The following is a 19,974-nucleotide window of genomic DNA, read 5'->3' as shown; positions in this document are numbered from 1 at the left end:
ATAAATTTGCACATATTAGAATAAACGTGGCAGATAGTTTTGCATTGTGCTATTGTTGTGATCTGTAGACATGAATACTATATATATAGAAATACACTGTGTATCTGATGTTGGGATGAAACATTTGGCTAGTATACGATAATGAAGAGGAAATTAGTAGGGCATGCCCATTTTTATTGAATGGGGTAATGGAATGAAAAGAATATTGAATAGGAAGTCTCACAGAGTACTTTCCATAATTTCTGGTGTATGGTAATTAATATCTTTTAGTTCCAATTCTGCCACTACCTTGATAGATGATTTTGAGCAGATTACTTGACTTTTCTACCTATTTTCTGTGCTGTTAAGTGAGGTAGTACAAATGTATAGATAAATAGGCAGGTTCAGGATTCAAATAAACCTGAGATCAAGATATAGCACTGCTTATGAGCCCTATAAACTTGAACATATTTCTTAACCCTTTTAGCCAAATTTTCTTCCTGAATAAAATTTTGATCTTAATGATATCTTTGTCATAGAGTTTGGTAAGGATTAAAGAAATAATGTGTGTCAAGTGCAGAGTTTGTCATATATAAAAATAATCAGTGGTACCTCTTTTAAGTAATTTTCAAGGTAACTTTCAGGTCTAAATATGTACTATAAAAAAATCTTATTCCTATAAATGTATTTGTTTTTAAGACACTTAGTTTTTCTTTAAATTTGAAATTAACATGAGTATATACTTATGAGCTTAAATGTTTATTAATGATCCTTTAGCAGTAATTTTTCAACCCAGAATAGTTTGTCTTGCTAACCACACAAAATTGAGACAACAGTTTTTAAATTTGTTTTGATAATATTATATTGCATTTTTGGACATCAGGTGCATAGAATTGGATTAGTCTTAAAATTTATATCATGACATAGTTATTTGTTACATGCATATTTATTTTAAGTTTTTTTAAAATTATTGGTCCCACCAGCTAATCAAAGGATAGGAAATTACTAATAACTTATATCTACTTAAATCCTCCTCTCTTTTCTGGTACCTTGATTCTCCTACCAGAGTAACCATTAAACTTTTTATCATTTTGATTATTTTTTAGAAAGTTTTATTACATACAAACTTGTGAGGAAATAGATTATTTTTTGGTTTTGTCATTTGTAAAAATGTATCATAATGTGCTTTTGCCTGGGGTTTAGCAATTTTATTTTTCTTTTTAGGGCCCTACCTGTGGCATATGGAGGTTCGCAGCCTAGGGGTGGAATTGGAGCTGTAGCTGCTGGCTTACCCCACAGCCACAGCAACACAGGATCCGAGCCGCATATGCAACCTGCCCCGTAGGTCACGCCAACGCTGGATCCTTAATCCACAGAGGAGGACCAGGGATCGAACGTGCATCCTCATGGATGCTAGTCAGATTCATTAACCACTGAGCCATGACGGGAACTCTGGGTTTGGCAGTTTTGACTCATTACTGTGTTAAATTTCATCTATGAAGTTTGGTATAACTTCATTTGTTTTTACTGATTTAAAATATCCTATTGTATATGATTATATCATAACTACTTGTCCTTTCTTTTGTAGATGTGTATTATAGTTATTTCCAGTTTTTTACTCTCAAGTGTTATGCTGCAATTGACATTTTTATAAATAATTCTTAGTACACACGTGCATGCATTTTGGTGAAATACGTATTTCAGAATGGAAATTCTGAATTTAAGTGTGAAAATGTTACTTTCACAAAGTAATGGTCAGTTAGTTTTTAAAGTAGTTTTCATAAATTTTACTCATACCAACAACGTTTAAGAGATTTGGTTGATTCCCATCTTCTTCACTAGTTGGTATTGTCACGCTTAGTTTGTTGACAACTGAATTAGTATAAAGTAATTTAATTTTGATTATCATCTATATATTACTGATAAAATATGTCTTCTAATGATTACTAGCCAAATGAGTGCCCTTCCCTGCAAAATATCTGTTTGTCTTTTATACATTCTTCTACTGGATTTTTTTTTTTACTGATTTGTGAAAGTTTGTAAAATGTTTTGATATTAATCTCTAGTAAGTTAAATGTGTGACAGTATCTTCTCTCAGTGTTTATCTTGTCTTTTTATTTTCTTTAATGTGTCATATGATGAACAGAAATTCTTAAAGTTAGTGCATTGGTATCTCATTTAAGAAATCCTTCCCTACTCCCAATCCAGAGATATGTGCACTTCTGTTTTCTTCAAAAGGTTTTAAAGCTCTGCTTATGCATTTATATTCACAATTCATTTGGAATTGCGTTTCATGTACAGTATAAAGTAAGGTTACATTTTTATTTATTTGTCTCCAAATAATAGCCAGTTTTTCTGGTTCAACCCATTGAATTATCCCCCTTTTTTTCTTGTATAGTGCTGGGCTCTTTCATATGTATTAGTTCAATATATTTGCGAGTTTCTTTCTAGACTTTGTATTCTCTGTATTACTAGACAATGTTACATCATCTTAATTAGTATAGCTTTGTAATGTCTTTATATTTGATAGATTTACTTTCTTACTGTTCTTTAAAGTGTGGTGGCCATGTTGGCAGATAGCACTTAGATATATAACTTTAAGGAAAATTTATAGTTTCATGAAAAACACTGTTGAAATTTTTTGTAAACAATTTTATTGAAGTGCGACATACAGATAGTAAAGTGTACAAACCTTAAGTGTATAATTCAATGACATTTTACAGATTAGCACATCCATATAAATACCACACAGATCAAGATATAGACTATTACCATTATTCAATAAACTTCCTTAGTGGTCCTAATTAGTAGCTACCCTTACAAAGTAACCATTGTTTTGACTTCTATCATCATAGATTAGTTTTGCTGTTTTTGAAACTTACGCTATTTCACATTTAAACACTCTATATGCTATGTTTTTTTTTGTAAATATCTGTTATCATATTATGAAGTTTTGATCTATTTATATTTTGATGAAAGTCTTTTCATGAACAAGTATTGATTTACACAATGTACCTTTTAAGGTCATGCTATGGGCTTTTCTCATTCTGTTAACAAGGTTAATTACATTGATTGCTTTCACCTATTAATTCAGTTTTGTACTTTTGACATAAACATATCTTCACTGTAATGTTTTTTATTTTTATATATTATGGAACTCAATTTGCTTATATCTTGCTTAGGATTTTTGCATCTGTATTTATGAGGGATATTGGGCTGTACTTTTCTTGAATGTTTCTTGTTAACATTTTTGATATTAAGGTGATGCTAATGTCCTAATATGACTTGCAAAGTATTCTCTCTTTTTCACATCACTAGAAGAGATTGTGTAAGACATATTATTTCTTGCTTATTAAACACTGAATGCTTTCCATAAGGAACAAGTCATTTTTATTCAACAGTGTACTGGAGAGTCTAACTAGTACAATAAGGCAAGAAACAAATAAAATCATACCAATTAGAAATAAGGAAGTAAAACTCTTTTTATTCACAGAACCTGAGCATCCGTATAGAAAGCCTACTGAGTCTATGATGAAGCTCCTAGAAATAGTAAGTAAATTTAGCAGTGTTGCAAGATATAACATCAGTATTCAACAGTCAATTATATTTCTAAATATTAGAAACACATAATTAGAAATTGAAGTTTAAAAGACCATTTATAATAACATCAAAACTTATGTAATAATTAAGGAAAAATTTGACAAAATATGCACCAGACCTAAACACTGAAGAGTACAAGACATACAAAAGTGGAATTAAAAGACAGATTCAGGTGGACAGCTGTGCTAAAATTCATGAATCAGAAGATGCAATATTGTCAAAATATCAGTTCTCCCCAAATTGATCTATTATGTAATCACAATGAAAATTCTAGGAGAATGTATTTCTTTAGATAAATACAAGCCTATTCTAAAACTTATCGGGAAATGCAAGGGAAAAATCTAAAAGAGAAATACCAAGTTTCATAAAAAATAAAGTTGGAGGAGATATACACTGATTTTGAGACATATTTATCAAGCTAAAAAGTCAAGATTGTGTGGTATTGGTATAATGATTGACAAAATAATCGATAGAACAGAATAGAGTCCAGAAAAATACCCACTAATATATATTGCTTTATAGGAACTCTTGAAATGAGGGTAGTAGAGGTAATTTTGTTCTTTTTCAAGAATGCTCTGTGTATTCTTGCTCTGCTCCTTTTATAGAACTTTTAGTATTGGCTTGTCAATTTTACAAATAATTATTTAGTTAGAAATGTTTCCAATTTCCCTTGTAATGTTGTTTTTACCCCTTTAGTTATTTGGAAGTATAGTGTTTACTTTTGAAATATTTGTTTTTTTCCCCGTGTATTTTATTTCATTCATTTCTGGTATACTTCTGTTATGGTCAGAGATAGTACTCCGTAAGATTACTGTATTTGGAAATTTTATTGAAACTTATTGTATGGCTCAGCATATAGTTTTGATGAATATACTACTTGTACCTGAAAATAATTTGTATTCTGCAGCTATTGGGCAGAGTGGTCCTTAAATATCAATATTAATTGTCATTGTGGTTGGCAGTGTTCAGATCTTCTGTCTTTAGTGATTTTTATCCTTAATTTTTAAATTAGTTTTTCTATCAGTAGCTGAGAGTTGTTAAAACATTTCAGTATGATTATAGATTTTTCTGTTTCTCCCTTTAATTTTGTCAATTTTTGCTTCATATATTTTAAAGCCGTTTTGTGGTGTTTTATGATTGTCATGTCTTTCTGACTAATTAAACCCTTTGCCATTGCAAAATGTCCCTTTTAACTATACTAATATTCTCTTTATTTGAAATCTAATTTTATGGTGTTAATATAGCCAAACAGTGTATTAATGGCTACATTTTACATGGTAATATGTTTTTCCATTCTTTGAATTTTCACCTATAGGTGTCTTTAACTATGTATTTAAAGTGTACCTGGTTAGATCCTATTTTTTTATTCCTTGGGACAGTTTTTTCCTTTTCATTGCAGGGTTAATCCATTTAAGTTTAATATAATTATTAATATGGCTGGGTTTAGGTGTACCATATTACCATTTGTTTTCCATTTGACCTGTTTTTTGTTTCTCTGTTCTAGTTTTCTTCCTTCCTTTTGGGTTAATTAACTATATATTTTTCAAAAAAATTTTAAAATGTCACTTTTCCGTCTTCTAGACTCCAGTGTTTTTAACAATGTGGGAATTGTTTTTATTGTTCACTTAAATGTCATCTGTCAGTTTTGTCTGACTTTTTTTCCCCAGTATTTTACCTTTGGTTTTAGGCATTTTAACTATGATATTCTCAGCTGTGATTTTCATTGCAGTCATCCTTCTTGCAGTTTGATAAGCTTCTAGATTTTTGTAAATAATATTTTTTTTTACTGAATTGAGGAAATTTTTGATGTTATTTTCTCCTACATTTTTCCAACTTCTCTCTTTTCTCCTTTTGAGATTCCCATTTCACTTATGTTAGACTTTTCCTTGTTCCAAAAATCAATGTCTCTCTTTATTTTTTTCGATCTTTTCATCTGTATTTTTTAGATTATATAATTTATTTTAATTTTTATTCCAGTTAACTGACATTTCTGTTATCTTCAGTTTTCTATTAAGTTTTTTTTTCTGTTAATTATTCTTCAGATATTGTTTATTTCTGTTCCAGATTTTTCATTTGAATTATTATTATAAATATGTATATATCTGTGGAGTTTTTCTATATGCTAATATCTTACATATTTTTCTTTATGTCTCTATTATAATATTTAAAATAGATTCTGTAAAATCATTATATTTTAAGAGTTCCTGTTGTGGCACAATGGAAACGAATCTGACTAGTATCCATGAGGATGAGGGTTTGATCCCTGGCCTCACTCGGTGGGTCAGGGATCTGGCATTGCCATGAGTTGTAGTGTAGCTTGCAGATGTGGCTCGGATCCTGTGTTGCTCTGGCTGTGATGTAGGCCGGCAGCTGTCGCTCCGATTCGACCCCTAGCCTGCTAACTTCCATATGCTGTGAGTTCAGCCCTAAAAAGCAAAAAAAGATCATTATATTTTAATTATATCTTTGGGTCTCATTGGATTTAATGACTTAGTTGTTTTCCTTTGCTTTTGACTATTGGTCATATATTAATGTTTTCTCTATGTCTAATAATTTTGGATTATTTATATAGTAATAGATATTTTAGAGAGACTCTGGTTTCTGTGGTATTAGTCATAAGTTCTGAGCTGTCTTTCTCTCTCTTCTTCCCTCCCACTCCCTCTTCTCAGTATTTAAATAAGTTAGACTTAAACTCCAAGCCTTGTTTTCCTTCGTGTGGAAAGAGGTAAATTGCTTTCAAGTTATTTTAAATTTATCTGGATTGCTTAGAAGTCTGCACAGTGTGTGAATGCTTCAGCTGTCAGTCATAGTTTTGCATTATTTTGGCTTTCACTCTTCTGGAATTTCTGTTCTTTCTAGCTGCTGTGGTAGACCCGAACTTTGTCCTTTTTTTTTGTTTGTTTTGTTTTGTTCTTTGGTTTTTTTTAGCCTGCACTCACGGCATATGGAAGTTCCCCAGCTAGGGGTCGAATCAGAGCTTCAGCTCCTGGCCATAGCCACAGCCTACAACAACCGGGATCTGAGCCATGTCTGTGACCTACACCATAGCTCAAGAACACAGGATATTTAACCCATTGAGCAAGGCCAGCGCTCAAATCCACATCCTCATGGTTACTAGTCACGTTTGTTACTGCTGAGCCACAATGGGAATTTCCTGTCCTATAGTTCTTTAAGCCAGTAAAATTACAAGTTTCTATTGGAATTCTAGCCTCCCCACATCATGTCTGTTATGAAACTCTTTCAGATAAAAATTCACAAAACTGAGAAACTTAGTGTTATTCTGTTTTCCCAGTATCAGTTCTTATCTAGATTGTTCTTGTGTTTGACCATTTTCTGTTGTCTTCAGGCAGCGTTTTTTTTTTTTTTTTTTTTTTTTTTCATTTTGCTCAGAGTTTAGAAAGTTATTTGAAGGAGATTTAATCTGATAGGAATCTTCTCAACTGATGGAACTTCCCAGTCTTTTGACTTTTTAGAGTATATTTTAAATAACCTACTTAACATCAGAGTGTATTTAATTTTTTATACAAGGAACTGAATACATTCTAACTCCTTTATTTCCTCACTTACTTTTGAAAGTTCTTAATTTTTTTTTTTTTGTTTGTTTTTTTTAGGGCTGCACCCACAGCATATGGAAGTTCCCAGGCTAGGAGTTGAATTGGAACTGTTGCTTCTGGCTTACCATAGCCATGGAAATGTGAGATGCAAGCTGTGTCTGCGACCTGCACCACAGCTCACAGCAATGCCAGATCCTTAACCCACTGAGCGAGGCCAGGGATTGAACCCGCATCTTCATGGATACCAGTTGGGTAACAGTACTAGTAGTACTAGTACTATGATCCATGAGGATGTGGATTCGTTAACCACTGAGCCATGACAGGAACTCCCCAGTTCTTCATTCTTTTCTTCAATTCTGTTTTCCTCTAGGATCTTTTGCCTTCGGCATTAAGCACTTTTTAAAGCATTTTGTTTAGTGAGAGTTTGCTGAAAGTGAATTCTCTCATTTTATTTTTATTAGAGAATATCTTTTTTGCCTTCATTTCTGAATGATATTTTCTAGGTAGTTAGAATTGCAGAATCTTTTTCTCTCTGTGTTTTAAGGATGATAGGGGTTGTCCTCTGGCTTCCATATTTTTGAGTTGAAGAAGCAAGTTAGCTCTCTCTTGCTTCTTTGAAGGAAACTTTTTCACGCTCTGACATTTTTCTCAGTTTTTTTTCCAGCAGTTTCTATATGATTTGTTTAAATGTGATCTTTCTGATTTATTTGTGCTTTAGAGTTTATAAAGGTTTTTCTTTATATGATTTTCTTCATTCTTGGAAAAGTCTTGCTTAAAATCCCTTCAGATATGGCTCTGTGTATTCTTTCTCTCCTGTCCTCGTGAGATTTCAATTACGTACATATTAGACCTTGTCACTATGTGCCATATCTTTTTGACTCTTATATTTTCAAAAGGTTTTTTTTTTCTCTTTGCTTCAACCTTCGTGCTTTGTTTAGTTCACTCATTTTGTCCTTTATTATGGGTAATAGGACATAATTCTTAAAGATAGGGTGTATTCTATTTTTGCTGAGTGGAGTGTCCTGTTTGGGTGCTCTGTTTGGCTTGCAGTGTTCTTTAAGTCTTACATTTCCTTGTTCATCTTCTGTTAGGTATTTTGTCCTTTATTTGTCTGTTTCTCACCTCAATCCTGTCCATTTTTGCTTCATGTATTCTGGGGCTCTGCTGTTAGGTGCATATATATTTATACTTGGAATAACTTATTTTAGGATTTATGTATCATTTTAAAATGTCATTTTATAGTGACAGTTTTTGCCTTAAAGTCTGTTTTGTCTGATTTTACTTGTTTTAATTTCCTCCTATTTTTATTGTGATGTATTTAATATATAACACTGTGTTAGTTTAAGGTGTACAACATAATTGTTTTATATATGTATATATATATCAAAATGATTACCACAATAAGTTTAGTTAACATCTTTTACCTCACACAATTACAATTTTTTTCTTTTGATGAGAATTTTTTTTTTTTTTTTGTCTTTTTGCCGTTTTCTTGGGCCACTCCCATGGCATATGGAGGTTCCCAGGCTAGAGGTCAAAATTGAATTTTCTGTCCGCCTATGCCAGAGCCACAGCAACACGGGATCCAAGCCACATCTGCGACCTGCACCACAGCTCATGGCAAAGCTGGATCCTTAGCCCATTAAGCAAGGCCAGGGATCGAACCCGCAACCTCGTGGTTCCTAGTTGGGTTCGTTAACCACTGAACCACGACGGGAACTCCCAGTTTTTAGTATTTTTGACAAAACATGTTAAACATCATAGAACAATAATAATTTAGGTTCTTCTGATCTAAGGTATCATTTAAATTCAATGTTTCCCTTTGGCTTTTTGTCTGGATAATTTATCCACTGTTGAAAGTGGGGTATTGAATCCCTTACTGTTATTATATTGTTATATATTTCTCCCTTCAAGTCTGTCAGTTTTTCCTTTTATGTTTAGATGCTCATTTGTTGGGTGCATAAATATTTACAAATGATATATCTTTGTGTTGTATTGACCCCTTTATCATTATATAATGAACTTATTTTTCTCTTTTTTGCAGTCTTTGGATAGAAGTGCATTTTAGAATATAATTATAGCTACCCCCACACATTTTTGTTTTGATTGCATGGAATTATCTTTTTACATCTCTTCACATGTGAAATTCAGACTGTGTGACTTTAAATTTGAAGTAAGTCTGTTGTTTTTTTTTTTTTTTTCTTTTGTCTTTATAGGGCCACATCCGCAGCATATGGAGGTTCTGAGACTAGGGGTCTAATTGGAGCTGTAGCTGCCAGTCTCTATCAGAGCCACAGCAACGCCAGATCCAAGTTGCATCTGCGACCTACACCACAGCTCATGACAATGCTGGATCCTTAACCTACTGAGTGAGGCCAGGGATCAAACCCACAACCTCATGGTTTCTAGTCGGATTCGTTTCTGCTGCACCATGACAAGAACTCCTGAAGTGAGTCTGTTTTAATGTTGTAAGTACCATATAGTTTGGTTTTTGTTTTTTTTTTTTTTTAATCTGTTCGACTACTTGCTTGTCTCTTCTCTTCTCTTCTCTTCTCTTCTCTTCTCTTCTCTTCTTCCTTCATCTGTTCGACTACTTGCTTGTCTCTTCTCTTCTCTTCTCTTCTCTTCTCTTCTCTTCTTCCTTCATCCTCTCTTCCTTCCTTCTTTTGTCTGCATCCATGGCATGCAGAAGTTCCTGCACCAGGGATGTAACCCATACCTTACCATCGACCTGAACCACAGCAGTTATAACCCACTCATCCACAAGGAATCTTCTACTCTAAATCTTTTGATATAGAGAATTAAATGGACAATTTAGTCTTTTTATCTCCAAGGAATTATTGATATTTACTGACTTGCAATTGCTATTTTGTTAGTTGTTTTCTGGCCCTTTTGAGATTGCTTTGTTCCTTTTTTCTTTTTGTCTCTTTCTTTGTGATTTGATAATTTTCTGTAGTAGATACTTATTATCTCTCTGTATTTTGTGTATCTAGTATAGATTTTGATTTGTGATTATCATTAGGCTTATAAAACATCTTATTTTTCTTTGTTTTTCAGCCTTGTCTGTAGCATGGGGACGCTCCCAGGCCAGGGATTGAATCTGAGCTGCAGCTGTAGTTTATGCTACAGCTGCGGCAATGCTGGATCCTAACCCACAGTACTAGGCCAGGAATCAAAGCCACACTGCCTCAGAGACAACACTGAATCCTTAATCTGCTGTACCACAGAAGGAACTCCATAAGCATCTTTTATTTATAACACTTTATATTAAGCTGATAACAACTTTAGTTAGAACACTTAGTAACGTTCTGTATTTTTATTTGCTCCCCACTTTTTATGTTTTTGATATCAGAATTTATATATCCCTTAGCTAGTTATTGTAAGTTATTATTACTACTTTTGTGTTTTAACCTTCATACTGGATTTATATGATTTATATTCCATCTTTACAAAATTAGGGTATTTGAATTTAACTACATATTTTTTACCAGCGAGATTGATACTTTTGTATCTTTTCCTTTTATTAATTATCATCCTTTCGTTTCAGCTTTAAGGAAAACCTTTAACATTTCTTGTAAGGCTGGTCCTGGTGATGTACTCTTTCAGCATTTGCTTCTCTGGAAACCTCTTTATCTCTCCTTCAATTCTGAAGGACAGCTTTATGGGTAGAGTATTCATAAGTGGCAGTTTTTTTCTTTCACCATTTTCCACATGCTGTGCCACTCCCTTCTGGCTGTAAAGTTTTTGCTGAAAAATCTGCTCATAGTCTTATGGGGATTCCTTTGTACCTAACAAGTTGTTTTTGTCTTGCTGCTTTTTTGTTTTTGTTTTGCTTTTTAGGGCCACACCTGCAGCACATGAAAGTTCCCAGGCTTGGGGTCAGATCAGAGCTATAGCCACTGGCCTATGTCATAGCCACAACAATGCCAGATCCAAGCTGTGTCTGTGTCCTACACCACAGATCATAGCAACGCTGGATCCTTAACCCACTGAGCAAGACCAGGGATTGAACCTACATCCTCATGGATTCTAGTCAGGTTTGTTAACTGGTGAGCCAGGAAGGAAACTCCTGTCTTGGTGCCTTTAAGATTTTCTCCTGTCTTAACTTTTGACAATTTAATTACAATGTGTCTTTATATGAGTCTCTGTGCTCACCTATTTGGAACTCTCTGGGTCTCCTGGAACTGGGTGTCTGTTTCCTTCTCAGATTAGGGAATTTTCTTTTTCTTCATTTTTTATTTCCCCTGCCAGGCCAGAGATCATATCTGAGCTTCAGTTATGACCTAAACCACCACTGTGGCAACCTGAATCCTTAACCCACTGTGACAGGCAGGGATCAAACCTGCAACCCAGTGCTCCCAAGAGGCAACCGATCCCATTGAGCCACAGTGGGAACTTCAAGCTTAGGGAATTTTTCAGTCATTTTGTCTTGAAATAAGCTTTCTTCGCTTTCTCCCTCTTTTCTCTTTCTGGGATTCCTGTAATGTGAATATTATCCTACTTGATGGTATCCCATAAGTTCCTTAAGCTATCTTCACTCCTTTTCATTCCTTTTTTTTTTTTTTTTCTTTTGCTCCTCTGATTGGACAAACTCCACTCCTCTGTCTTTTGAGTTTGCTGATTCTTTCTTTTGCTTCATCTAATCTTCTGTTGAATTGTTCTGGTGTATTTTTCAGTTCAGTTGATGTATCTTTAGCTCTGTAGTTTGTTTATGGCTATTATTTTGAGTTCTTTTTCAGGTAAATCACTTACCTCCATTAAGATCTATTTCTGGGGTTTTATATTGTCCTTCCATTTTGAATATATTCCTAGTTTTGTTGTTGTTGTTGTTTTCATTTCCCTTGACTCTATGTTAGTTTCCACACATTAAATAAAACAGCCACCTCTCCTAGACAGAAGTGGAGTCAGGAGGTGAAACTTGACTCACCTGATGCTAGCTTTTGATTATCTCTCAGACTTTTCTGATTGTCAAAACATCCTTCTTTATTCTTGGCTCCCAGTAGTTGAGAGTGTGCTGAGATCTGTCAGTGCCCTGTAAGGGAGGATTTCAGTCAGCGCCCATATGCAAACTCCTTGGAAGTCAGACCCTCAGGCAGCAGCTTTTGAAGTATGCACATAGACCTCTTTCAGACACTGATAGAAGGACATTTCTTTCTGCTCCCTCTCTACTAAGCACTTGAAGGATAGCCAGTTAAGAACTGTTTCTGTTTGCTACCATCCTATTGGACCATGGATGCAAACCACACTGGCCACCAGAGTCAAGTGATAAAGAGGGGCATTCCCTGGGCAGCAGCTGCAAAACCTAGGGCACAAGATATGTTCACAAATCTTCTTTCAGGGAGATACTGGTGACCTGAATATGGCAGAGGGAGTATGAAGATGGCACCAATTGGCTTAGGCTGGCAACTTGTACTCATACAATTGCGAAAGCTCAAGCTGGCTGTGGGTGTGGCTCTAGATTCTGGTATGGACTAAGTGAGGTTTGTGAAACTGGTGTCTTATAATTGTGTAACAGCAGAAAGGGTGGCTTGATGTGCTTCCTGCCTTCAGCAGGACTTAGGGGAGGTGGTGCAGATGGAGTGGAGAGGAACTCAGGCTGCTGGCACCAGCTAACTCAGAAACCTGTGGAATAAAATCTGTTGGGATCTGCAAGGATCCTCAGTGAATTCGTGGCTTCATCAGTGGTGAACTCTGCTGAGATTGCCTGCAGAGCAGATGTCTGTGAACTACCCATCACTCTGTTGCCTATCTGCTAAAAGTACCTCTGCTTTTCTTCTCTGTTACTAGCTGGCTCAGTATGTCTCAGCTTTGCTGGTTGGAGTGGGGCGAAACTGAAGCTGAACTTTTGTGTGTGCTTCAAGAGGCTGTAGAAGCTGGTTATTCACTTTGCTCTTTCTTTCTTGGTGAAAGGAAATTTTTCTAGCTTGGATGTTCCTTCCTGGTGCTAAACAATGTTGGCGTATAGTCTGGAATGATGCAGGCAAAATGAAGTTGTCTTCCTTCTTTTTATGAAGTTATTTGGTTATTTGTTCCATTGTGTTGCTAAAACTTACTAAATGTACCCTAATGATCTCCTGGTGCTGTTTTTGTTCTTGGAGCACCTATTAAATAGTTGAACTTTGTGGGCAGACGGGGAAGCTACCTTCTCCTATGTCACCTTTTTTTTCCCCACCAGAATCGTTACTTCCTTTTAATACATGTGTTTTAGTGTACCAGGTTACTCATACTATTAGCGAAGTTATGCTTCTGGAGTATTAATTTCAAGGGATGTAACAATAAGTCATGAAACTTATTGTATATGTAAATTTCAGCTTAGGATTTATATGTATATATAACTTGGCCATTTTTCTTCCAAATTTCCAAAATTTAGCTAAGCATATTTCTCCTTTTTCTGTGGCATAGTTTGAATGGATTCATTCCAGGCAATGAAGACATAATATCCAGTGATTATGTATCCCATGCCTTTAAAATTATGATTGTTAACAGAGAAAAGTGACAAATAACTGTTGATAAGAGTGATTTTTAAAAAAAATAGATTTATTTAATCCTTTTTGTAATAAATATTAGTATTTTATATGTAAATTAAATAATTTACATTAAAAAGTATTTTGATATATTTTATGTTTATAAGGAGTGTATATACTCCCTATATTTTTCAGAATCTGACCTAGGCTTTCCTAAGTCTGCATCAATTAATTGCGGAGTGCTGTTTGTTATCTCTTGAGCTTGATTATTAGATTCATTAGTGGGGTAGTTAAGACAGGTATTATTAAGTATATTTAAATTTATGTATAAATGTATAAAACATATTTATATGTTTTTTGTAAATATTAAGTGCTAGAATGGCATACTGGATACAGCTGTGAAATAAAGGTTTTCAGGAGTGGTCAGTTGGGTATTTACATTCACCTTTGAGGAAATTCAGGCTGAGGCAATGAAAGAGAAAATGATTTTTCTATTCCTGCTCTTTGTAACTGGAGTTTGAAAGTAAGATGAGTGAATACTAGTTAGATATTGTTGAATATGCTTCTCTGGATGAGAATTTTTGTGTAGCTAATGAGATGACCTTAAGATACATACATTTTATGGACTGATTAAATAATGACTCTTCTATTATATGGAAGACTGATGTAGATGTTTAAAAATAGGATTTTGAAATGAAAGTTGATTTTTCATGTATTAAGGACATTTTCATTAAAATATTATAGTCAAATGCAGTTATCATCCTATTTATCAGAACTCTTTATTAATTTATATACCTAAACTTATTTTACAAATAATTGATGATATCCTACTGTGTATTAGGCACTGTTGTTTGTGATAGGAAACTATAGAGGACAAAACCAGGTCTTTGCACTCATGGAGCATACATTCAATGGATGACTCAAAATGCCTACCAATTAGTAACATATCCTTCTTAATGTCAATACTAAAACTCTTTTTCAGGATGCAGTCCAACTAGACTTATTTATCCATCCATTCGTCCTTCCATCTATTCATTCATTATTCAGTTATATAGTCAATATTTATTAAACTCCTGTATTCTAGGTAATAGATTTAGTGCAAATAAGACAGTCTGTTCTTATGAATCTCATTAATGGCTATACAGATAGGAAAATATTATAAAATGTGTTATAATGGAAACATGAATAAAGTATGAGCTTTGTGGAAAGACGCTTTGCAGAGAGAAAGTATATGTAGAGGAGTAGGGATGCCAAACTTTTCACAGAGAAAGTAGAATATGTCAGTTTGAAAATTATTTAGGAGTTTCTGTATTCTTCTAAGAAGTGAATTAGCATAGGGCCAGATTGAGAAAAGTTGTGGTGCATCTTGGCTATTGAGAATAGTCTAAGTGAGTGCTTCTCAGATTTGAATATGCATCTAAGTGACATAGAGTTGGAGGTAGGTGGCATTGTTGTAAAACAGTTTTTGATCTGGATGTAGTAGGTCTGGATTGGGGTCCGAGATTCTGCATTTCTTATACCTTCTCAGATGTTGCTATTGTAGCTGATCCAAAGACCATCCTTGATTATAAAGAGAGTGAGCAAATGTATTATACAGTTGAGGGGAAATAGTAGGAAGATTTTCTTCTTTCTTACATTTTTCATATCCTTAAATATTTTTTTTCAAATGCTTATAGTAGTACTTCTCAGTGCATGATTTTGGGTGGGAGTATATTTATAGAGTAGTAAATAACGCCCTAAATTATTTAATCTATGTCTCTTATTTGTGTTGCTTTGAACAATTTACTTAACTTCTCTGAGTCTCAGTTTCATCATTTGAAAAATGGATATTATAATACGACTTACCTGTTAGGAACTTTTTTGAGAATTATAGGAGGTAATACATGGTGGACATTTAGAGCAATAAATCTTAGGTCCTAAAAAACCACTTCTTTGGCAAATTTGAAGGATTTTTTCTGTATCGGTGGTGACTTGTCTTCTCTTTTTCCTGATCTCACTTATAATCTGAATTATTGGTAAGCCAGCTGACAGTGTTTGCCAGAGAAAAGGACAAAGCTAATTGGTTCATATGGGATTGAAACTTGTGACCTTTGATTTCCTAGCACCCTGCTCTTAACTAGCTGAATTTAGAATGGCTGCCTATTCTTATCTCAGAGTGATTGTTTGTTTTCCATGTGGAAGTGCTGTTTCTTGCCTTGGAGGAATATCTTGCGGTCAAGGACAAGAGAGATACCTAAGCCTTAAAATTACTATATTTATCTGTGAATGAGATACACTCCTTGTGGCTAACAGCAGATCACAAGGTTGTTCATTTTAACCAGAGGATTGTTAATTTTTATTTCTTTTCACTGATACTCTAGTCCTTCCTTCCCAAGTGGTAGTGAATTGTCTTTTTGTATATTGTTTTACCTTATGTCCTCATTTTCTTTTCAAAAATCTTCAGCACTAAATATTTGAAATCTACAAAAAAGTAAATGTAACGAGTGTATAACTAACTGTCTGCAGTATTCTTGATGCTACCTACCTGTGTATGTCTCTCTGATCCCATCTTACTTCTTGTCCCTAAAGATAATCACTTTCTTGGACTTGTGTTTATTAATTCCTTCCTATAAACTATGTTTTGGGAGGAGTTCCCGTCGTGGCGCAATGGTTAACAAATCCGACTAGAAACCATGAGGTTGCGGGTTCGATCCCTGGCCTTGCTCAGCGAGTTAACGATCTGGCATTGCCGTGAGCTGTGGTGTAGGTCGCAGATGCGGCTTGGATTCCACGTTGCTGTGGCTCTGGTGTAGGCTGGTGGCTACAGCTCCGATTGGATCCCTAGCCTGGGAACCTCCATATGCCGCAGAAGCAGCCCAAGAAATAGCAAAAAGACAAATAAATAAATAAATAAACTATGTTTTGTTAATATTATGGTTTTGTTTTTTGTTTTTTTTTTTTTTTTTTTTTTTGTCTTCTTGCCATTTCTTGGGCTGCTCCTGCAGCATATGAAGGTTCCCAGGCTAGGGGTCTAATCGGAGCTGTAGCTGCCATCCTACGCCAGAGCCACAGCAACGTGGGATCTGAGCCGCATCTGCGACCTACACCACAGCTCATGGGAACGCCAGATCGTTAACCCACTGAGCAAGGCCCGGGATCGAACCTGCAACCTCATGGTTCCTAGTTGGATTCGTTAACCACTGCACCACGATGGGAACTCCAAATAATGTTATTTTTTATATGGCTTTTTAATTTAAACCTTAGCCATACCATACTCTATGTATATTGTACTTTGCAATTTCTTTGAATTTTATTTTTGTAGGATAACTTATTGAAGCATAGCTATAATTCTTTTCCCCTTCTATGCAAGAGTCTATTGCATGAATAAGCTACAATTTATCCACTCTTCTTTTCAACGAACATTTTTTGTTTTAACTTTTTAACTATGGGAATATTCACACATTCCTGCTGTGAACTTTCTAGTAGATGCCTCCTGGCACACATATGCAAGACTTTCTCTAGGATATATTGCTAAGGGTGAAATCACCTGCCATGAATATGCAAATATTCAGGCTTACAAGAAAATGCCAAATTATTTGCCAAAGTGGCTGTTTCAAATTATAGACTTCTTAATTGCATTCCTAAGAGATAGAATGATTTCTCATTCTTGTTTCATTTTGTATTTCTTTGATATCTAATGAGCTTGAGCATCTTAGGTTTATCTTATGTGCAATACCTGTTTGTGTCCTTTGCCAGTTTTCTTTTAAAATATTTACCTCTTTGTTGAAATTCTTTATTTTGGAAACTAATCTTTGGTTATTATTTAATATAATATCAGCTTCTGTGTTACATAAACCATAAATCTTCGAGGCTTAACATGACTTATTTCTTATTTATGTAACAGTTCAATGTGATGTTACTTGGATTTTCAACTTCCAAGCGGTGATTTAGAGATCTAGGTTCCTTTCATTTTTTGGATCCACTAGCTTTAAATGTGGCTCCCAGAGCTGTGCTGGAATCATCGCTACTCTAGCCAGCAAGAAAGGGAAAAGGTCCTAGAGAATCACATTTAGGAAGAAGTTTTTATTAATAAGACTTAGAAATGGTACATAACATTCTGCTGGCATGTCATTGGCCATAACTCAGTTATTTGGCCACATGTTATCTAACTGCAAAGAAGATTGGGAAATATGTGCCCCCAAATATTGGGAGATATGTGTCTATTTCCCGAAAGAGGAAGTGAGTTTGGAGATCAACCAACATTCTGAACTATCAATTATAATTGTTGCAAATATCTTCTTGCTTATGGCTTTTCTTTTTCCTTATTCTGTGGTGTCTTTTGAAAAATGAAGTTATTCATTGTAATATTGTTGAATTGCTCAGTATTTTCTCTTCAATTTAGTGCTTATTCTGTCTTGTTTAAGAAATTCTATTGTTCCCTGGTGGCCTAGTGGTTAAGGACCTGGTGTTTTCACTGCTGTGGTGCCAGTTAGATCCCTTGCTGGGAAACTTCCACAAGCCGCAGGTGCTGCCAAACAAACAAAAGCAGTCCTAGGTTATTTTGAACTTATAAAGATTTTCCTGTATTTTCATCAAAGTGTATAGTTTTGACTTCCACATATGAGTCTTTAATCTATGTAATATTTATTTTTATTTGCTCTGAAGAAAATTCATCAATTTAAAAAAATATGGTTATTAATCTTAGTACTTCATATCATGCTAATAATCACTCCACTTCTCAGTGATCTACAATGTCATCTCTGACATTTATTAATACATATATAGATGGGTTCATATTTAAGTGGGCCCATTTACTTTGGGTAATTTTTAAAAAATCTCTGTAATAACAACACTGTATTAATTATTGTAGCTTTATAGTGAGTCCTGATAACTCATATGACAGGTGTTTTTACCATATTCTTCTCCAACAGTGTTTTGAATAATGTTGGTCCTTTGCTCCTCAATATAATGTAACTAGCTATCAAGATCCCTGAAAAAATCTGGAGTTCCCACTATGGTGCAGTGGGTTAACGATCTGGCTTGTCTGTGTGGCATTGCCAGTTTGATGTCCGGCCCAGGTTTAAGGATCTGGTGTTGCCGCAGATGTGGCATAGGTCACAGATGTGCCTCTGATTCAGTCCCAGATCTGTGAACTTCTATATGTTGCGGGTGAGGCCGAAAAAGGGGAAAAAAAAAAAAAATCCCTGAAAAATGTTGCGAAGATTAATTTGAGACTGTTATTTTTGTCATTTTAAATGTTTCTATTCTCATATATGCTACGTCTCCTTCAATTTAGGTCTTTTTTGATGTATTTAAATAAAGTTTTATAGTTTTATTCACAGAGATCTTATATTTTTTTATAAGATATGTAATATGTAATGTCTCTTCTTAGATTCTGAGTAGTTTACATTTTTGTTGCTCTTTTAGCTGCTTGCATTTTTATTAAATTTTCTGTTTCTTGTATATAGCAATGCAGTTGATTTTTAAGTGTTTATCTTAAGTTTTCAGCAACCTTACTAATCTCTTAATAATTCTAATATTTATTTAAATCTTTCGAGTTTTATGTGTAGACTGTTCAAATGATGGCAGTTTTATTTCATCTTGAAAAATCCTAATGTCTTACACTGATCTTAAATGTTTTACCATAAAAAAGTTCAATAGAAGTGGTGAGAATGAGTGTCTTTGTCTTGTTCCTAATTTTAAAGGGAATATTTTGCCATGGACTGTGAAGTTATCAGGTTAAGGAGCCGCTTAATAAACTAATATCATAAATGGTGATCAATTTTATCAAATGTCTAACCTTTTGATACCTAGGATATTTCCAACCTTTTATGTGCTGCTTTATTCATTTTACTGATTTATTTTTGTTTTTAAAATCTGTATTTGTGTCTGAAATTGGTCTGTTATATAACTTCTCATACTGTCTTTACCTGGTTTTGCTAATAAGAAGACGCTCATACAGTGAGGTATTCTTTAGAAGGAATTAGAAAATTGGACTGTTAAGATGACAGATTTACTCAGAGTACAGTACAGATATACAGCTTGAGGGGGGACTGTGGAAGAGGTAAGTGCACATGGAGAAGAGAGTGAGAGTCTAATTATAAAAGGTGAGATAGAGAATAGAGAGGTGGCACTAAACTCTTTAGCTGTATTTTTTTTTTTTTTTTTTTCAAATCTGCCTGGTTAATTTCACTTTAAATCTGCAAACTTGTTACTGGTTCACTTTTTGGTTTTAAACCTTTTCTTTTTAAAAATAGTTCATAATTTCCTTGAGAGTAGGACAATTTCATGGAAAACTCTCATTGACATGGTAAGTTAGGGCTTTTATGGCGACTCACATAAATTAGGTTAAAAGGTCAAATGAGGTTAGGTTTAGTGAATTCAAGGCAGATGGTGGT

The 19,974-nt window shown here is 34.4% G+C and overlaps 1 protein-coding gene across 11 annotated transcripts in view; it reads left to right on the top strand.

The window, feature by feature from the left end:
- Window positions 1-19,974, top strand: part of CNTLN (centlein) — a 326,291-nt gene that overhangs the window by 140,116 nt on the left and 166,201 nt on the right. For 3 of the 11 annotated variants that reach the window (XM_084984632.1, XM_084984622.1, XM_084984616.1), the window contains one exon: window positions 3,473-3,528. The exons of the other annotated variants lie outside the window; for them this stretch is intronic. In XM_084984632.1, coding sequence (XP_084840758.1) covers window positions 3,508-3,528 — 21 coding nt within the window. In that variant the 5' untranslated portion in view covers window positions 3,473-3,507. The remainder of the gene's footprint in view (window positions 1-3,472; window positions 3,529-19,974) is intronic. 11 annotated transcript variants of the gene reach the window in all.

Source organism: Sus scrofa, chromosome 1, assembly GCF_054392235.1.
Source record: "Sus scrofa isolate SSC_HxYL_T2T_F1_AM1 chromosome 1, Sscrofa_HxYL_maternal_Yorkshire_Landrace_v2.0, whole genome shotgun sequence".
In the NCBI taxonomy this organism is placed as follows: Eukaryota; Metazoa; Chordata; class Mammalia; order Artiodactyla; family Suidae; genus Sus; species Sus scrofa.
Note: the sequence above shows the minus strand (reverse complement) of the source record. Positions and strands in the feature narration are given on the sequence as shown.